Source organism: Apodemus sylvaticus, chromosome 7 (genome assembly GCF_947179515.1).
Source record: "Apodemus sylvaticus chromosome 7, mApoSyl1.1, whole genome shotgun sequence".
Classification (NCBI taxonomy): domain Eukaryota; kingdom Metazoa; phylum Chordata; class Mammalia; order Rodentia; family Muridae; genus Apodemus; species Apodemus sylvaticus.
This window is the reverse complement of record NC_067478.1, coordinates 54,018,854-54,035,378: the sequence shown is the minus strand read 5'-3', so window position 1 is coordinate 54,035,378 and position 16,525 is coordinate 54,018,854. Positions and strand designations below refer to the sequence as shown.

General features: G+C 39.6%; 1 protein-coding gene across 1 annotated transcript in view; it reads left to right on the top strand.

Moving 5' to 3' along the window:
- The window catches only part of Myo5a (myosin VA), a 159,709-nt gene that overhangs the window by 67,893 nt on the left and 75,291 nt on the right, over positions 1–16,525 (top strand). The window contains exons 6-11 of the mRNA XM_052187803.1: positions 939–1,082; positions 5,053–5,134; positions 6,329–6,436; positions 9,689–9,795; positions 14,611–14,876; positions 15,630–15,711. Of these exons, the coding sequence (XP_052043763.1) occupies positions 939–1,082; positions 5,053–5,134; positions 6,329–6,436; positions 9,689–9,795; positions 14,611–14,876; positions 15,630–15,711 (789 nt within the window). The remainder of the gene's footprint in view (positions 1–938; positions 1,083–5,052; positions 5,135–6,328; positions 6,437–9,688; positions 9,796–14,610; positions 14,877–15,629; positions 15,712–16,525) is intronic.

Here is a 16,525-nt window from a genome sequence, read left to right as displayed (position 1 = left end):
ATCCTAGTGCTTAGGAAGTAGAGACAGGATTCCGAGGGCAAGTTGGGTATTAAAATAATCTGAATTGTCAGTAAGCTTTGGGTTGTGTGAAAATCCTACCTTAGTAAATAAAGTAGAGAACGATCAAGGAAGGCAACTGTCATTAACCTCTGGGCTTCCTGTACACATTCACACACATGTACAGTGCAACTGCACACATGTGCTTGTGCACATACACACATTCACAGTATATACAAGGAAAAGATATGTTTTTACTTCTGGTTTCTAAAATTGGCATTTAAATTGAGTGCATAAAGCTAGTCATGGTGACACATGCTTGTACCCTCTGCATTTGGAAAGTAGAAGCAGGAAGATATAAGTTTAAAGGCACCCTTAGCTATATAAGGAACTCATGGCTAGCCTGGGGTATGTGAGATGCTGCCATAAATGTAATCGATTAGTAGAATGGATAATACTAATACTCTGCTTATAAGCAGTATCATTTATCTTTTGTTGCTGTAGGATAAAATGATAGAACTGGCTAGTTTCTAAAGAGACCTTTTATACTAAACTAGCATTTATAGGAAATTTTTGTCTTCTGAGTTTCTAGTAGCTAAGGACAAGGTTTTGCCCTGGCATCTCCAGTCCTATATATCTCTTTGCTGACAATGAATGTTTGTATAACCCAGATGGTGTATGAAAATTTCACTACTGCTGCATCTATCAGTCCTGCTTCTGAAATGCATTTCTGTAAGAATAACAAGAAAGACTGTTGGTATCTACCTGTGCATCTGGGGGCAAAGCAGATACTTGTGCTTCCTACAGGGGCAAAATTGGTTCTCATCTTAAAGAATCACTGAAAATGGAAGAGTTAGATTCTATTCCTTCTCTCTCCGAGTAAGCGTTGTAAATGCCATGCATTGCCCTTCTAAGATCTTGTTTTCTCTCTTGCTTCTTAGTCAATTGGAAATGCCAAAACAACCAGGAATGATAATAGCAGCCGGTTTGGAAAATATATTGAAATTGGTTTTGACAAGAGATACAGAATCATCGGTGCCAATATGAGAACTTACCTTTTAGAGAAGTCCAGAGTGGTGTTCCAGGTAAGCTGGGTACTCTACTTGTGTGTTAGGACTACTTTATAATCACTGGTATGTGAAGTTTCCTTGGGGAGATAGAAACAAACACCCAAAAGAGAGCATCAAGGACAGAATAAAAACTTTAATATGGGAGTCCAATTTGACTAACAGTGAATTCAATAGGCTTATTTACATAGATGGTTAGCCTCAAAGCAACTCTGTCACCATGAATTTCCATCCATAATGGGTGACAACCTCATGGAAACTGCATCATAGAACCCTTTCAGTTAACCTTCAATTTTTTGTTTTGTTTTTTATTTATTTCCTAGCATCTCCCAAGATCATTTGCACTGAGGGTGGACAGAGCAGAAAGTAATGGCTACAATCTCAGCTGAAGCTTCTGTGACCACAATTTCCCTCTTTCTGCTAGGGTATATCTCAGTTTCGTCACCACTACTTTACACACAGCTACTTCTTTAGGGTTCTGCTCAATTGCTTTCCATGGCCAACATAATTTCTTCTCCAAGATGATGGGTCATTTTATGCCCGAAGAAAAAGCCTTACTAAATAACTATAGAGCCCTTGCTTGTTAGTATTATATACTTTATTTTCTAGTAATCTTGAGCATATTCTCTTGGTATTACTATAAATCACACTTAGATAGAAACATGTAAGATATAAACTGCTACATCAGAAGTAGGGGACAACCTCTTTAACCTAATAGTTCTTGAGTGGACACTGATTTACGTTTAACGTTTCATATTTTATTAGCTTTTCAGTCACCGTACAAAATAATTTCATCATGATATCCATGCACATATATGAAATTGTTCCTAGCTCCATACCACTCCTCTCTGCTGTCCTTCCTTTCTCTTGCTGGTCTGCTCTCATTCATATACATATATGTGTTCATATCTAGCTATATTTTAAAGCTAGATTATGCATTTGAAAGAAAACATGCTATGTCTTCTCTACACCATGGCCCCTTGTTCTCTACCATCCCTACTTTAAACATCATTCCTCATCAAGGTCTCTCTATGCTTTCATGTTGTGTGCTCATGTTATTTTATATATGTGTGTGTGTTTGATGCATTCATATTTAAATCTAGATTCTGCATATAACAAGGAATGCAGTCTTTGACTTTCTGAGTCTGGTATAGTGGTTTTGATTTTTTCTTACAAGATGCTTGTTGAAAAGGTTAGTTTAAAGAGGTGCTATTTAGTTTTGTCTTTATTTTCCAACTGATAAAGCGTTTATCTGTGTCTTCAAAGAGTTACAATTTGAAGTCAGCTCAAGAAAAACAAAATATAGCTGTTCTTTTTCCTTCTTTTTGATTCTTAGGATATGACATTATTTGGGTAGGATAATAATGTTATCAGGGAAATTATAAGGGGGGAGTTTTTGAGTACTTAGTCTTATTAAGATAGTTGAAAAACTGGACTCAGTGGCTTGAGGATAATTTTATTAAAGTTTGAAAGTAAAGCAACAATAGAGGAAAGCTCAAAATCCCAGCAGTCACCAGGAAGAGGGAAGATAGAGAAAAGTCAGGCCTTTTAAGCTAGGTGTGGAGGTCAGATGGTAAAAGGAAAAGTGTGCTTAGCAGTGTGAGCCCCAGGTCTGAGTTCCGAAACACCCAATTCTTGTACCTTAAAGCAAAGGATTACTAAGGGACAAGGTTAAAAATAGAAACAGACAGCTCATTAAGAAAGGAAAAACATCCAAGGAATGGAAGTGGGGTAATGAGCCTAGGAAAGAAGCCAACAGGTACTGAACCATGTGGCCCTGATCTGTTATAGAGTATTTACATAATGTTAGTCCCAAGTTTGAATAGGCAGAGCTTTTTGTGAACAGGCTCTTTAGCAGAAACCCAGGAAGGATGCACTCTCAGCACTCTTTCACAGACTGGCATTCTTCCTTTAACTTTGATGTTTCAGCCCAGCTCTGTTCAGCCACAGAGCTAAAAGAAAGTCTTTGTAACCTGGCTGTAAACTGCCATCCAAACCACAGATGAATGTTTGTGTAGGACTTTTGTTGACACTTAACAGTGTTTATAGCACTATACATTGTAGGCATACTAGGGATTATAGATTATCATGAACATGTCAATATGTAGTTCCCACTATATACCTTATACTGAGACTCAGAATTTCAGTGACCCATGTGCTGGATGCCACATCATTAAAATTCAAATATTCCACATGGCAGGGTCCATCATTTTATTGCCTAAGTCTGTTGTGGCTTTGAAGTTGTCTAGCACATACCAAGAGTCATGAGTTGGGGTCTCCAGACACCTTGGCTTTGACTTTGGGATTGTGCCTGATTAAATATTTAATATTAAATAAATTATAATGCTTGATATGTATAAGCTTATAGGATTTGATATTGATAGTAAGGCAATAACAACCCTCCACTATTACTCTAGTATTTAAGTTAAAAACAATAATATTATTCACATATAGGATTTTTTTAAAAAAAATTGTCTGTTAGTGAGAAGAAAGAATGAGTGAAACAGAAATGGATGAAGTCCACATAGAAATGTATAGGAACATGGGACTAATGGCATGACTCAGAGGCTAAGAGAGGACCTGAGTTCAAATCCCAATACCTATGTGATGGCTACCAGCTGTCTGTAACTCTAGTCCCAGGGGATTCAACACCCTCTCCTGGCTTCTACATATACTGCACACATGTGGTACATAGACATACATACAGACAAAACACCTATATACATAAAATAAAAATTAATCTTTGTGAAAAAGAAATTTGTAGATAAGGCTTAATCCTTATCTTTAGGTGTGATGCTAAGTCTGCAGCTCCCCAGTCTCCAGGAGTCTAGAACATTGAGAATGTTTATTATAGCAAATGAATCACAGTCAAAATAAGTAGGCTTAGCATTAGCCATTCTGTACAAAGATGACCGTAGTGTTTCTGCAGACCCACCTGCTTTTCTGGTTTCTATGTGCTGAACTTCCTGATCTCTTGCTTCATTGTACTTTTGATCGCTGGTATATCCTCTGTCCCTGCAGTAGTCATTGATGCCTTTAGGTTTAAAGACTTCCCTTAACCTTATTAACATTAATCTTTATCAACATAAATATACTGCAAATTGTAAAAATATGTTGATTGGATTTTAGTAATTTTTGCAATTGTACTCTAGGTGTGTATGTAGAAAAAGACTAAGGAAATACTAAAAATTGACCTTAGGTTATAATTTTTTTTTTAATTTTATCAAATTATTGTTGATAAGAGAATATACATAATATATGTTACATACTATAAAGTTTGTATGGATTTATTATAGTCATAAGAGATCATTGTTAAAATGTAGCAAGGAAGAGATACTGTGAATCTAGAAGTTATTAATAGAAAATAAAGGTGAGCCTACCAAAAAAATTACTTTACTTTCTCCAGAATCACTGGTATCTAATGATTTTGGCCATCTGTCAAGTCGTTCACTAATTCAAAAACCATTACTAAGCCGGGCACAGTGTTACAGGCCTTTAAGGAGGCTGAATTGGGAGACTCACAAGTTCAAGGACTGTCTGATCTACAGAGCAATTCAAAGCCAGAGAAGACATTCAGAAAAAACTATCTCAAAGGATCAAAACTGGACTTGAGATATAGTGCAGTGGTAGGGAACACTTGTCTAGACTATTTGAGGTCGCGGGTTTAGGCTCTAATACTAAAAAACCTTAAAATCTTTGCTAGCTGGTATTTATACTGAATATGACTAGTATATCTTTATTACTTAGTTTTTATTTTTCAAGAGACAGAATATTACTGTTTTGCCCGGCCTGGCTTCAAGTCTCAAGTCCCAAACCATCCTCCTCCCTTGCATATATACTGTAAATCATTAGGGTTAATTCTTTAAATAAGTTTTTTTTTAATGTGGGGATTTACTGAGATAATTAAATATTAAAATGTTGTATTATCATAGGTCTTCCTGAGTTTTATATTAAAATGCCACAATTGAAAACTCTTCTTATTTCAAAGGCAGAAGAGGAGAGAAACTACCATATCTTCTATCAGCTCTGTGCTTCAGCAAAGTTACCGGAGTTTAAAATGCTGCGGTTAGGTATGGATATGATACTAGATTTGTTGTATTGGTGTTCTTTTCTGTTAAGTTTTGAGTTCTCAAGCTTGTCAAAAGCTTGTCAACAAGCACTTGCTGACAGGAACCTGATAGAGGTATCTCCTGAGAGGCTCTGCCAGTACCTGACAAATACAGAGATGGGTGTTCTCAGCCAACCTTTGGACTGTGTACAAGGTTCCCAATGTAGGAGCTAGAGAAAGGACCCGCGGAGCTGAAGAAGCTGTCAGCCCCATAGGAGGAGCAACAATATGAACCAGCCAGTACCCCCCAGAGCTCCCAGGGACTAAACCACCAACCAAAGAGTACACATAGAGGGACCCATGGCTCTAGCTGCATGTGTAGCAGTGGATGGCCTTGTTGGACATCAAAGAGAGAAGAGGCCCTTGGTCCTGTGAAGGCTCAGTGCCACAGTGTAGGGGAATGTGAGGGCAGGGAGGCAGGAGTGGGTGGGTTGGTGAGCAGGAGGAGTGGGGAATGGGATAGGGGGTTTTCTGAGGGGAAACCAGGAAAGGAGCTAACATTTGAAATGTAAATAAAGAAAATATCTAATAAAAAAAAAAGAAATCCTTCTTCGTACTAAAATATTTATGAAGAAAATGATTCTTAGAAGTCTACATCAGGCTTTAGAACCCCGGTGGGAAGGAGGGGGTGGCTCTAATCAAGTGCAGGGTTTGCCTTGTCGAAGCTGGTTAAAGTAGGTAAGGAATAGATGGGTTCAGGTTCTAGCCTCTGCTATTTTGTTTGTTTATTTTGTTAGTTTCATTTTGAGACAGGATTTCTTTGTGTAGCCTTGGTTGTCTTTGGCTCTGTAGACCAGGCTGGTCTGGAACTCATAGCTATCCAGCTGCCTCTACATCCCAAGGGCTGGGATTAAAGGTATGTGCCACCACTGCCTGGCTCACCTCTCTGCTTGTATATGTTTAAAAACTGTTCTGATGAAAGAGGAAACTTGTCCTAGTAGCTTGTTTGGAACTAAATCTGAAGAAAACATCATTTATTTCACCATTTAAGATAAAATCTTGAATCTCATATTAGAATGTGTGTGTAAACTGGACAGACTCCAAACCATTTGAGTGTGTGTAATCAGTGCTTTGTCATTGCCTCTAATTCAGCATATTTGTAGGGTTGAAGTTCAACTTTCTCATCAACTAAAACCTTTTCTTTCCTTCAATGCAGGAAATGCAGATAGTTTTCATTACACGAAACAGGGAGGCAGCCCTATGATAGACGGAGTAGATGATGCGAAGGAGATGGCACACACCAGGCAGGCCTGCACTCTGCTGGGTAATGTCATCTGTCTTGGACTCTTATGAGTGCTGGTCATTTGGACTCAAGTGGTCTTTTGTTTGGAATATTGTTTTATCTGTGTTAACTGGTCAGTGGTACTGGGAGATTTCATATGTGTGGAACACAGTCAGAGAAATGAGCATGGCATTCCTTAGAATGGTTCTAGGATTAGATAGTGGCAATAGTGGCTCAGCCTTGTACATTTATCAAAGATCATTGAATTATACTTTATTTTAGCATCTAGAGAAGACTTAACACCAGTACTCTTCAAACTATTCCACCAAATAGAAACAGAAGGAACACTACCCAACTCCTTCTACGAAGCCACTATTACGCTGATACCAAAACCACACAAAGATCCAACTAAGAAAGAGAATTTCAGGCCAATTTCCCTTATGAATATCGATGCAAAAATACTCAATAAAATTCTTGTCCACCGAATCCAAGAACACATCAAAACGATCATCCACCATGATCAAGTAGGCGGGGAGTAGGGACCCAGAAAAGGGGAAATCATTTGAAATGTAAATAAAAAATATATCAATAAAGAAAAAATTTTTTAAAGAAATGCTCAACTGGCATTGAGTAGCAGTATAAGGCAAAACCAGAACAGGGAAGTGGGAAGGGGCGGGTGGGAGAACAGGGGGAGTGAAGGGGGCTTATGTGACTTTTGGGGAGTGGGGGGCCAGAAAAGCGGAAATCATTTCAAATGAAAATAAAAAATATATTGAATTAAAAAAAAAGAGAATTGTAAAAGGCCAGTACAGTGCTGTGGTTTTGCTGTTTTCCACCTCTTCCTTTGGGGTATCCAGGCACTGCTGCATACCAGGTGGGGAAAGATGTAGTCCAGAATGAATGGGTGGAATTAGTCATCAGGGAAATGCAAATCAAAACAACCCTGAGATTTCACCTTACACCAGTCAGAATGGCTAAGATTAACTCAGGAGACAGCAGGATTTGACGAGGATGTGCAGAAAGAGGAACACTCCTCCACTGCTGGTGGGGTTGCAAATTGGTACAACCACTCTGGAAATCAGTCTGGCAGTTCCTCAGAAAACCGGTCACGTCACTTCCAAAAGATCCTGCTATACCACTCCTGGGCATATACCCAGAGGATTCCCCACCATGTAATAAGGATATATGCTCCACTGTGTTCATAGCAGCCCTATTTATAATAGCCAGAAGCTGGAAAGAACCCAGGCATCCCTCAACAGAAGAGTGGATGCAAAAAATGTGGTATATATGCACAATGGAGTACTATTCAGCCATTAGAAACAATGAATTCATGAAACTCTTAGGCAAATGGATGGAGCTGGAGAACATCAGACTAAGTGAGGTAACCCAGTCTCAAAAGATCAATCACGGTATGCACTCACTAATAAGTGGATATTAGCCTGGAAAACTGGAATACCCAAAACATAATCCACACATCAAATGAGGTACAAGAAGAACGGAGGAGTGGCCCCTGGTTCTGGAAAGACTCAGTGTAGCAGTATAAGGCAAAACCAGAACAGGGAAGTGGGAAGGGGCGGGTGGGAGAACAGGGGGAGTGAAGGGGGCTTATGTGACTTTTGGGGAGTGGGGGGCCAGAAAAGCGGAAATCATTTCAAATGAAAATAAAAAATATATTGAATTAAAAAAAAAGAGAATTGTAAAAGGCCAGTACAGTGCTGTGGTTTTGCTGTTTTCCACCTCTTCCCTTGGGGTATCCAGGCACTGCTGCATACCAGGTGGGGAAAGATGTAGTCCAGAATGAATGGGTGGACAGGATCCTGATCCAACAGTGAATACTAGGGGAGGGGTGAGGTGGGGTGGGGGTGGGAAGATGGGGAGTAGGGGGTTGAGGGACTGGAGGAGGGGTATCAGGTAGTCTTCTCCAGAGACTTCAGTGTTAAAACTCCTCAGTGTTAGAGTTCTTTCAGACAACATTCAATGAAACAGCTCTGTCAAACAGTTTTCAACAAAATAGCTTGTGCACATACACTTTATTTGGGTGAATCAAGGGCTATATATGTTGAACCATGGACAGCTGGAAGGGTTGTTAGTGTAAAGTTTCATTGGCTGAGGCTTAAGGTTCTCTGGATACCTCATTTGCATGGAGAGGGATTCCAGGGTGTTGAATTTTTAATTTCCACCAAGGAATGTCACATGAATCCTCGGGTAGAAGATTGGTGGTCTAGCTTCCCAGATCAGTCAGAGAAGAGGAAGTCCTGCTAAGAGAAGGGAGTCTTCCATTTTGCACAGGAGAGCTGTCCAGACAGGGTAGACTACAACCTTACTAGGAGGTATAGAGTGTGGTAGTACTCGCCTTTAATCCCAGCACTCGGGAGACAGAGGCAGGAGAATCTCTGAACTTGAGGCCAGCCTAGTCTAAAGAGTGAATTTTAGGACAGCCAGAGCTGCACCAAGGCTAAACTTTGTCAGAGAGAGAGGCAGGCAGGGAGAGAGGGCAAGAGGGCGAGAGGGCAAGCGACTCTCCTATTACATAATGTAGGAAATAGCAAAACTATTCATTGTAAGGTACATTCTCAGTTGTCCTTTATATAAAGGTACTTATAGAATTATGTTTAGTATTCTTGAACTTATGTTGTTCACTAAACAATTGAAACTAGATCTGGTAAAAGCCAGAAAATATCCAACTTTCTAATCTCACCCTGTTATTTGGGTCTTGTTCCAATGCTGTGTTTGGATCTTCACTCATTAGCTTGGGATATAAAACCATCTGAACACTTCTAATTTTTGAATCTCTTTCATTTCTAATTAATCTATACTTAAAAGTAATTCAATAATCCAACTTAAATCAGCCTTATTGGGCTATATGCATTTAAAGTAGGGATAAATAGTAGCAATAATATTAATAAACTACTTAAATATCTAGGGTGTGAGAATAGTGATTTTTTAAAAATACCTGACGTGTCTAGGTATGCTCTGTGCACTATTTCATTTAATATTGCAGACACTCTTTGAAGAATTATCACCTTATCCCAAATGAGAAAACCAAAGCATAGACAATGAATTATCTTGCCCATGTGATTTGGTAGGACATAGACCAGATTAGGCACACTCCACAACCCACATTGCAAAACTGCCTAGTGTGTTACTGTCAACAAAGATGAAAGTATTGCTATATGTAACTATGTATGTAATATGCACATCTGGCAATATTCAAGAATTAATACTAGACGTAAATTTTTCTTATAATTATTTTGTTGCTATTCTAACATCAATTGCTTGTTTACTTTATTTTAGGAATTAGTGAATCTTACCAAATGGGAATATTTCGAATACTTGCTAGCATTCTTCACTTAGGCAATGTTGGATTTGCATCTCGAGATTCAGACAGCTGCACAATACCTGTAAGTTCAGAACCTGCTTAATGCGATGGTGGCCTATGTGTTAGTTTTGTTTGTTTGTTTGTTTTACTACTGGGGCTAGAACAAGCTAGAGGGGCCTTAGCACAAGCTAGGCAATCACTGTTTGTAACATGCCACAGTATTAGTCTTTTTGAACATGGTTCTGGGGGCAAATTTAGGTCCACGTTATCTACTGAGCCATCTCCCTAGATCTACAGTAGATTTAATTTCTTCATTTATTTATTTATTATTTTATTTATTCTGTTTGTATACATGTGTAAGCACACAGATACACAAGCCTGTATGTGTAACAGAGGCCAGAAGCGGGCATTGGATCTCTCAGAGCTAGAGGTTCAGGCAGTGGCTAATTATGTGGGTACTGGAACGCAAACTCCAGTCCTGATATTGTGTGGCAAGTACTTTTCACTGCTGACCTATCTAATCAGCCCCGTTATTTTTACTTGTGTGCCTGTGTGTGTGTATGAGTGCTGTCATGTATGTGCCACACATGTGGAACCCAAAGTACAACTTTTGGGAGTTGGTTTTCCCCTTCCACCCCATTGAAGCAGGTCACTCTTATTTCTACCTGCCCATGGTATTCTAGACTGGGAACATTTGGCCAGTTCTCCTGTCCTCGCTTTCCATTCCATCATAGAGTACTGGGCTCACAGATGGTGGCCATCATGCCCAGCTTTTTACCTGGTCCAGAGGTTGAACGTAGGTCATCAGGCTTGCGCGGCAGGCTCTTTTGCCCACTTAGCCAACTCTCTGGCCAGAGTATTTTTTAAAGGAGAAAATGATGGCTCTCATTTAAACCTCTATTTTCTTTTAAGAAAATAATCACCCTCCCCCCCCCCTTTAAAATAGAGTCTTGCCTGTGGCCCAGGCTAGCCTCAAACTTGTGATAATCTGGGATTACTGGAATGTGTAATCGCACCTACCACCAGTTTTTTGTTTTTGTTTTGTTTTTTCCCCCAAAAGCAGCTTTATTGAGATATAATCTGTTTACCACCACCAATATATGGTTGTGCGTATGCTCATAGATATGTTAAACCATCACCACAGGCAGCTTAAAATATTTTCAAAAAGAAGCCTGGGTGTTTTACCTATCACCAACTTATACTCCTAGCTCCTCAACTAAAACAACCTGAGTTTACATCGTGCCTCTGTACCTTATGTACCCTGGACACTAATAGAAATTGAATCATGTGATATGTGGTCTTTCAGAGTTGTTCCTTATCGCTCCCTCGTGATGGTAGGTACTGATTTGAATCTGAAGTGATTACCTTCTGGGAAAGGTCCAGAGATGAGGCCATTAGGAAACTAAGGTTTTTTTGTTTTTGTTTTTGTTTTTGTTTTTTTTTGGATACACACTGCATATTTTGATCATGCATAGAACCATACAATATTTACTGATAAATCATAGAATCAGATATCAAATCTTTGTCATGCACACAGGTTTCAGCCATTTTTATTTCCCCTGTCTTCTACAAATGCCACCATCCCCATTTCTATCCAGCCATAATGGGATCCTTCTGTCCAGTTTCTCAGACATACCGCATTCTTTTCTTTTTTTTTTTTTTACTTTATTTATTTATTTATTTATTTATTTATTTATTTTTATTTACATTGCAAATGATTTCCCCTTTTCTGGGTCCCCACTCCCCGCAAGTCCCATAAACCCTCTTCCGTCCCCCTATTCTTCCATCTACCCCTTCCCACTTCCCTGTTCTGGAATTCCCCTATACTCTTGCACTGAGTCTTTCCAGAACCAGGGCCCACTCCTCCATTCTTTTTGGACATCATTTAATTTGTGGATTATGTCCTGGGTATTCAAAGTTTCTAGGCTAATATCCACTTATCAGTGAGTGCATACCATGATTGATCTTTTGAGACTGGCTTACCTCACTTAGTATGATGTTCTCCAGCTCCATCCATTTGTCTAAGAATTTCATGAATTCATTGTTTCTAATGGCTGAATAGTACTCCATTGTATAAATATACCACATTTTTTGTATCCATTCCTCCGTTGAAGGACATCTAGGTTTTTTCCAGCTTCTGGCTATTATAAATAGGGCTGCTATGAACATAGTGGAGCATGTGTCCTTATTGCATGCTGAAGAATCCTCTGGATATATGCCCAGTAGTGGTATAACAGGGTCCTCAGGAAGTGACATGCCCAGTTTTCTGAGGAACCGCCAGACTGATTTCCAAAGTGGTTGCACCATCTTGCAATCCCACCAGCAGTGGAGGAGTGTTCCTCTTTCTCCACATCCTCGCCAACACCTGCTGTCTCCTGAATTTTTGACCTTAGCCATTCTGACTGGTGTGAGGTGAAATCTCAGGGTTGTTTTGATTTGCATTTCCCTAATAATTAATGATGTTGAACATTTCTTAAGGTGTTTCTCAGCTCTCCGAAGTTCTTCATGTGAAAATTCTTTGTTTAGCTCCGTACCCCACTTTTTAATGGGGTTATTTGGATCTCTGGGTTCTACTTTCTTGAGTTCCTTGTATATATTAGATATTAGCCCTCTGTCGGATTTAGGGTTGGAGAAGATTCTTTCCCAGTCTGTTGGTTGACGTTTTGTCCTTTCGACGGTGTCCTTTGCCTTCCAGAAACTTTGTAGTTTTATGAGGTCCCATTTGTCAATTCTTGATCTTAGAGTATAAGCTATTGGTGTTCTATTCAGGAACTTTTCCCCTGTGCCCATGTCCTCCAGGGTCTTCCCCAGTTTTTTTTCAATTAGTTTCAGTGTGTCAGGTTTTATGTGGAGGTCCTTGATCCATTTGGAGTTAAGCTTGGTACAAGGAGATAAGAATGGATCGATGCGCATTCTTCTGCATGCTGACCTCCAGCTGATAAACAACTTCAGCAAAGTGGCTGGCTACAAAATTAACTCAAGCAAATCAGTAGCCTTTATATATTCAAAGGATAAGCAGACTGAGAAAGAAATTAGGGAAATGACCCCCTTCACAATAGCTACAAACAACATAAAGTATCTTGGGGTGACTCTAACCAAACAAGTGAAAGACCTATATGACAAGAACTTCAGATCTCTGAAGAAGGAAATCGAAGAAGATCTCAGGAAATGGAAAAACCTCCCATGCTCGTGGATTGGCAGGATTAATATAGTTAAAATGGCCATCTTGCCAAAGGCAATCTACAGATTCAATGCTATTCCCATAAAAATCCCAACCCAGTTCTTCATAGAGCTAGAAAGAGCAATTCTAAAATTCATCTGGAATAACAAAAAACCCAGGATAGCTAAAACTATTCTCAACAGTAAAAGAACTTCAGGGGGATTCAATATCCCAGACTTTAAACTCTACTACAGAGCAATAGTGATAAAAACTGTATGGTATTGGTACAATATCAGGCAAGCGGATCAATGGAATAGGATTGAAGACCCAGAAATGAACCAACACACCTATGGTCACTTGGTCTTCGACAAAGGGGCTGAAAGCATCCAGTGGAAAAAAGGTAGTCTTTTCAACAAATGGTGCTGGTTCAATTGGAAACTCAGGTTTTAATGACAATGCAATTAGCCATGTGATTTTTGTTGTCGAGTTGTTTGTTCTCTTGGGTCTTTTTTCCTTGGGTTTCAGTTTTCACTGAGAGACGATGTACAGCCTGCCCACTCCCCAGGAATGTTGTCAGATGCAAGATACAGGAAAATAAAATAGCAATATGGAATTGACAAGATGAGTATTTAGCAAACCCACTCATATAAGATCCACAGAAGATATGTAAGGGATTTGGGGATATGTTAGTCATTAAAGAATTCCAATCTAAAAGCCCCTCAAATGACCTCAAACTTCAAACTTCTTCAAACCTTCCATAGCCTGTGGATGAAGGTCAATCCTGGTCTCTCTGCCTTCAGTTTGTACATTTTCTGCTTTACTTAGCCTTACTTCCTCCTCCTCTAGTTTCCCTCCTACTACCTTTTTTTTTTTTTAAATCTTGCTGTTACTGTCAACTTAGACAGCTTTTCTCTTGACCAAGAAGTGCCTGCTATTCTTTGATACCCTAATCTATGATATAAGGTAATTGTCTCCTACCTTGATAGAGAAAACCTCCCCTCCTATGGATTCTCGGGCACTGTGTCTGTCTCTTTTCATTGTTTCACATGTCAATAAGTATGTCCCATAAGACTGCAAACACTGGGTATTGCTGCAATAAGACATCATGAACAAGGCAATTTATAGAAGAAAGAATTTATTTGGTGCTTACAGTTTCAGAGAGTGAGTCCATGACTGTCAGACAAGGAACATGGCAGCAGGCAGACAGGCATGGCAGTAAAGGCACTAGCCAAGAGCTTATGTCTTGATCCGCATGCACAAGGTAGAGATAAAGAGAGACTGGGAGTGGTGTGTTTGAAACCTCCAGATCTGCTCCCAGTTACATTCAAGAATGACACCTCTCAATCATTCCCAAACAGTTCCACTGAGTATCAAGTATTGAGACACATGATCTGCTGAGATCCATTCTCATTCAAACCACACAGGAACTATGCTTGTTTTTGTTTAATAGCACAGATTTGATGACTAGCTGACAGATTTCTGATTGAGTGATGGAATATGACCTAAGATACAGACAAAGCTATGAAAACCCAGGAAATGTTTTTTTGTTTAAAATGAGCCCTACAAGAGATTGCAAAGTGACTTCCAGATGCTGGGTTATGGATGCTTCTAATTATATTCACTGATCAGGTGTGTGATATTGATGTCCATTTGACAAAGATACTGCTGAAATTTGTGACCTTTTCAGAAGTTATTCTTTGATTTGGCTATAGGCAATAACACATTCTCTTTTGGTAGCCAAAGCACGAGCCTCTTATCATCTTCTGTGACCTGATGGGTGTGGATTATGAAGAGATGTGTCACTGGCTCTGCCACCGAAAGCTGGCTACTGCCACAGAGACATACATCAAGCCCATCTCCAAGCTGCAGGCCACAAATGCCCGAGATGCTCTAGCAAAGCACATTTATGCGAAGCTCTTCACCTGGATTGTGGACCATGTCAACCAGGCTCTCCATTCTGCTGTCAAGCAGCACTCCTTCATCGGTGTGCTGGACATCTATGGGTAAGTGCATCTGGCTGCCTGCCCTACTCTGCTGGAAAGCAGTTGTTTGTCTCGGGTGTTTTGTACCCCTGAGTACTGTTTAATTTTGTTTTCTACTGGAGAAGAGAAAGGAATCCTACTTATAACCATTCAGAAGTGTCTTTGATGATCAAGATATAATGATGCAGGGAAAAAAAATTACACTTTGCTTAAACAAAAATTAACTCAGCTCCAGAGTCTGTCTACTAAGCTAATAGGTAGAATTAAATGGTTTTCACACTCATATATGATAAATTTATTGAATTTCTAAAAATATAATTTCATTTCTAGTTGCCTTCTCTAGATACATTTCTGTAGATATTGAAACATTTTGTACATGAACTTCTTTGGCAGCTAATTTTTCACTCTCTGGTTGTTTTTCAGAAGAACCTGTTAGGTTTCTGTTTCTGTCTCCCTCTTGTATGTGAAATGTTAGGAGTCTAAATTGACAGGAACTGTAGCTTTAGTGTAGTTCTGTTGTTTCCTACTGGAGATGAATGAGCCTCCCAGCCCTAGGCTCCATATTGCTAGGCAGGCCTGTACAAAGGGAGGCTTGGTCTCAGCTGATGCACATCATACTCTGTTACTCCAACATACAGACCTTTGATATGGACAAGAAAATATGATAATGTTAAGAGACTTCAGTGTTCTCTTCCAAGTGTGCATATTTTAAGTATTTTTTAAAACTATTCCTTTTCTTCTTACCTTATTTTTTTTTTTTTTTTGGTATTACAGATTTGAAACATTTGAGATAAATAGTTTTGAACAGTTCTGCATAAATTATGCAAATGAAAAACTACAGCAACAATTCAACATGGTAAGAATTTTCTTTCTTGAATAAGATTCTGCTATAAACTTTTCTTTTGATTTCTTAGTCTTTTTTTTTCTCAAAAAGCTTGATCTCTGAAATAAACTCCTGAACTCTAATTCTTTTTTTCCCTTTTCTTTTATTGGATATTTTCTTTTTTTTATATTTCCCTTTTCCCTGTTTTCACTCCAAAAAAACTGCTATCCCATTCTCCTGTCTCTGCTTCTGTGAGGGTGCTCTCCCTCCCACCTACCCACTCCCACCTCCCTATCCTCGCATTCTCCTATACTAGGACATCCAGCCTTCACAGGACCAAGGGCCTCTCCTCCCATTGATGCCAGACAAGGTCATCCTCTGCTACTTATGCAGCTGGAGCCATGGTCTCTCTGTGTGTACTCTTTGGTTGGTGATTTAGTCCCTGGGAGCTCTGGGGGGTCAGGTTGGTTGATATTGTTGTTCTTCCTATGGGGCTGCAATCCCCTTCATCTCCTTCAGTCCCTTCTCTAACTCCTCCATCAGGGACCCCATGCTCAGTCCAATAGTTGGCTGTGAGCATCTGCCTCTATTTGTCAGGCTCTGGAAGAGCCTCTCAGGAAACAGCTATATCAGGCTCCTGTCCGCAAGCACTTCTTGGCATCTGCAATAGTGTCTGGGTTTGGTGTCTGTATATGAGATGGATCCCCAGGTAGGGCAGTCTCTGGATGGCCTTTCCTTCAGTCTCTGCTCCACACTTTGTCTCCATATCTCCTCCTGTGAGTGTTTAGTTCCCCCTTCTAAGAAGGACTGAACTATAATTCTTACATTGGGAAACTGCCAGGAAACA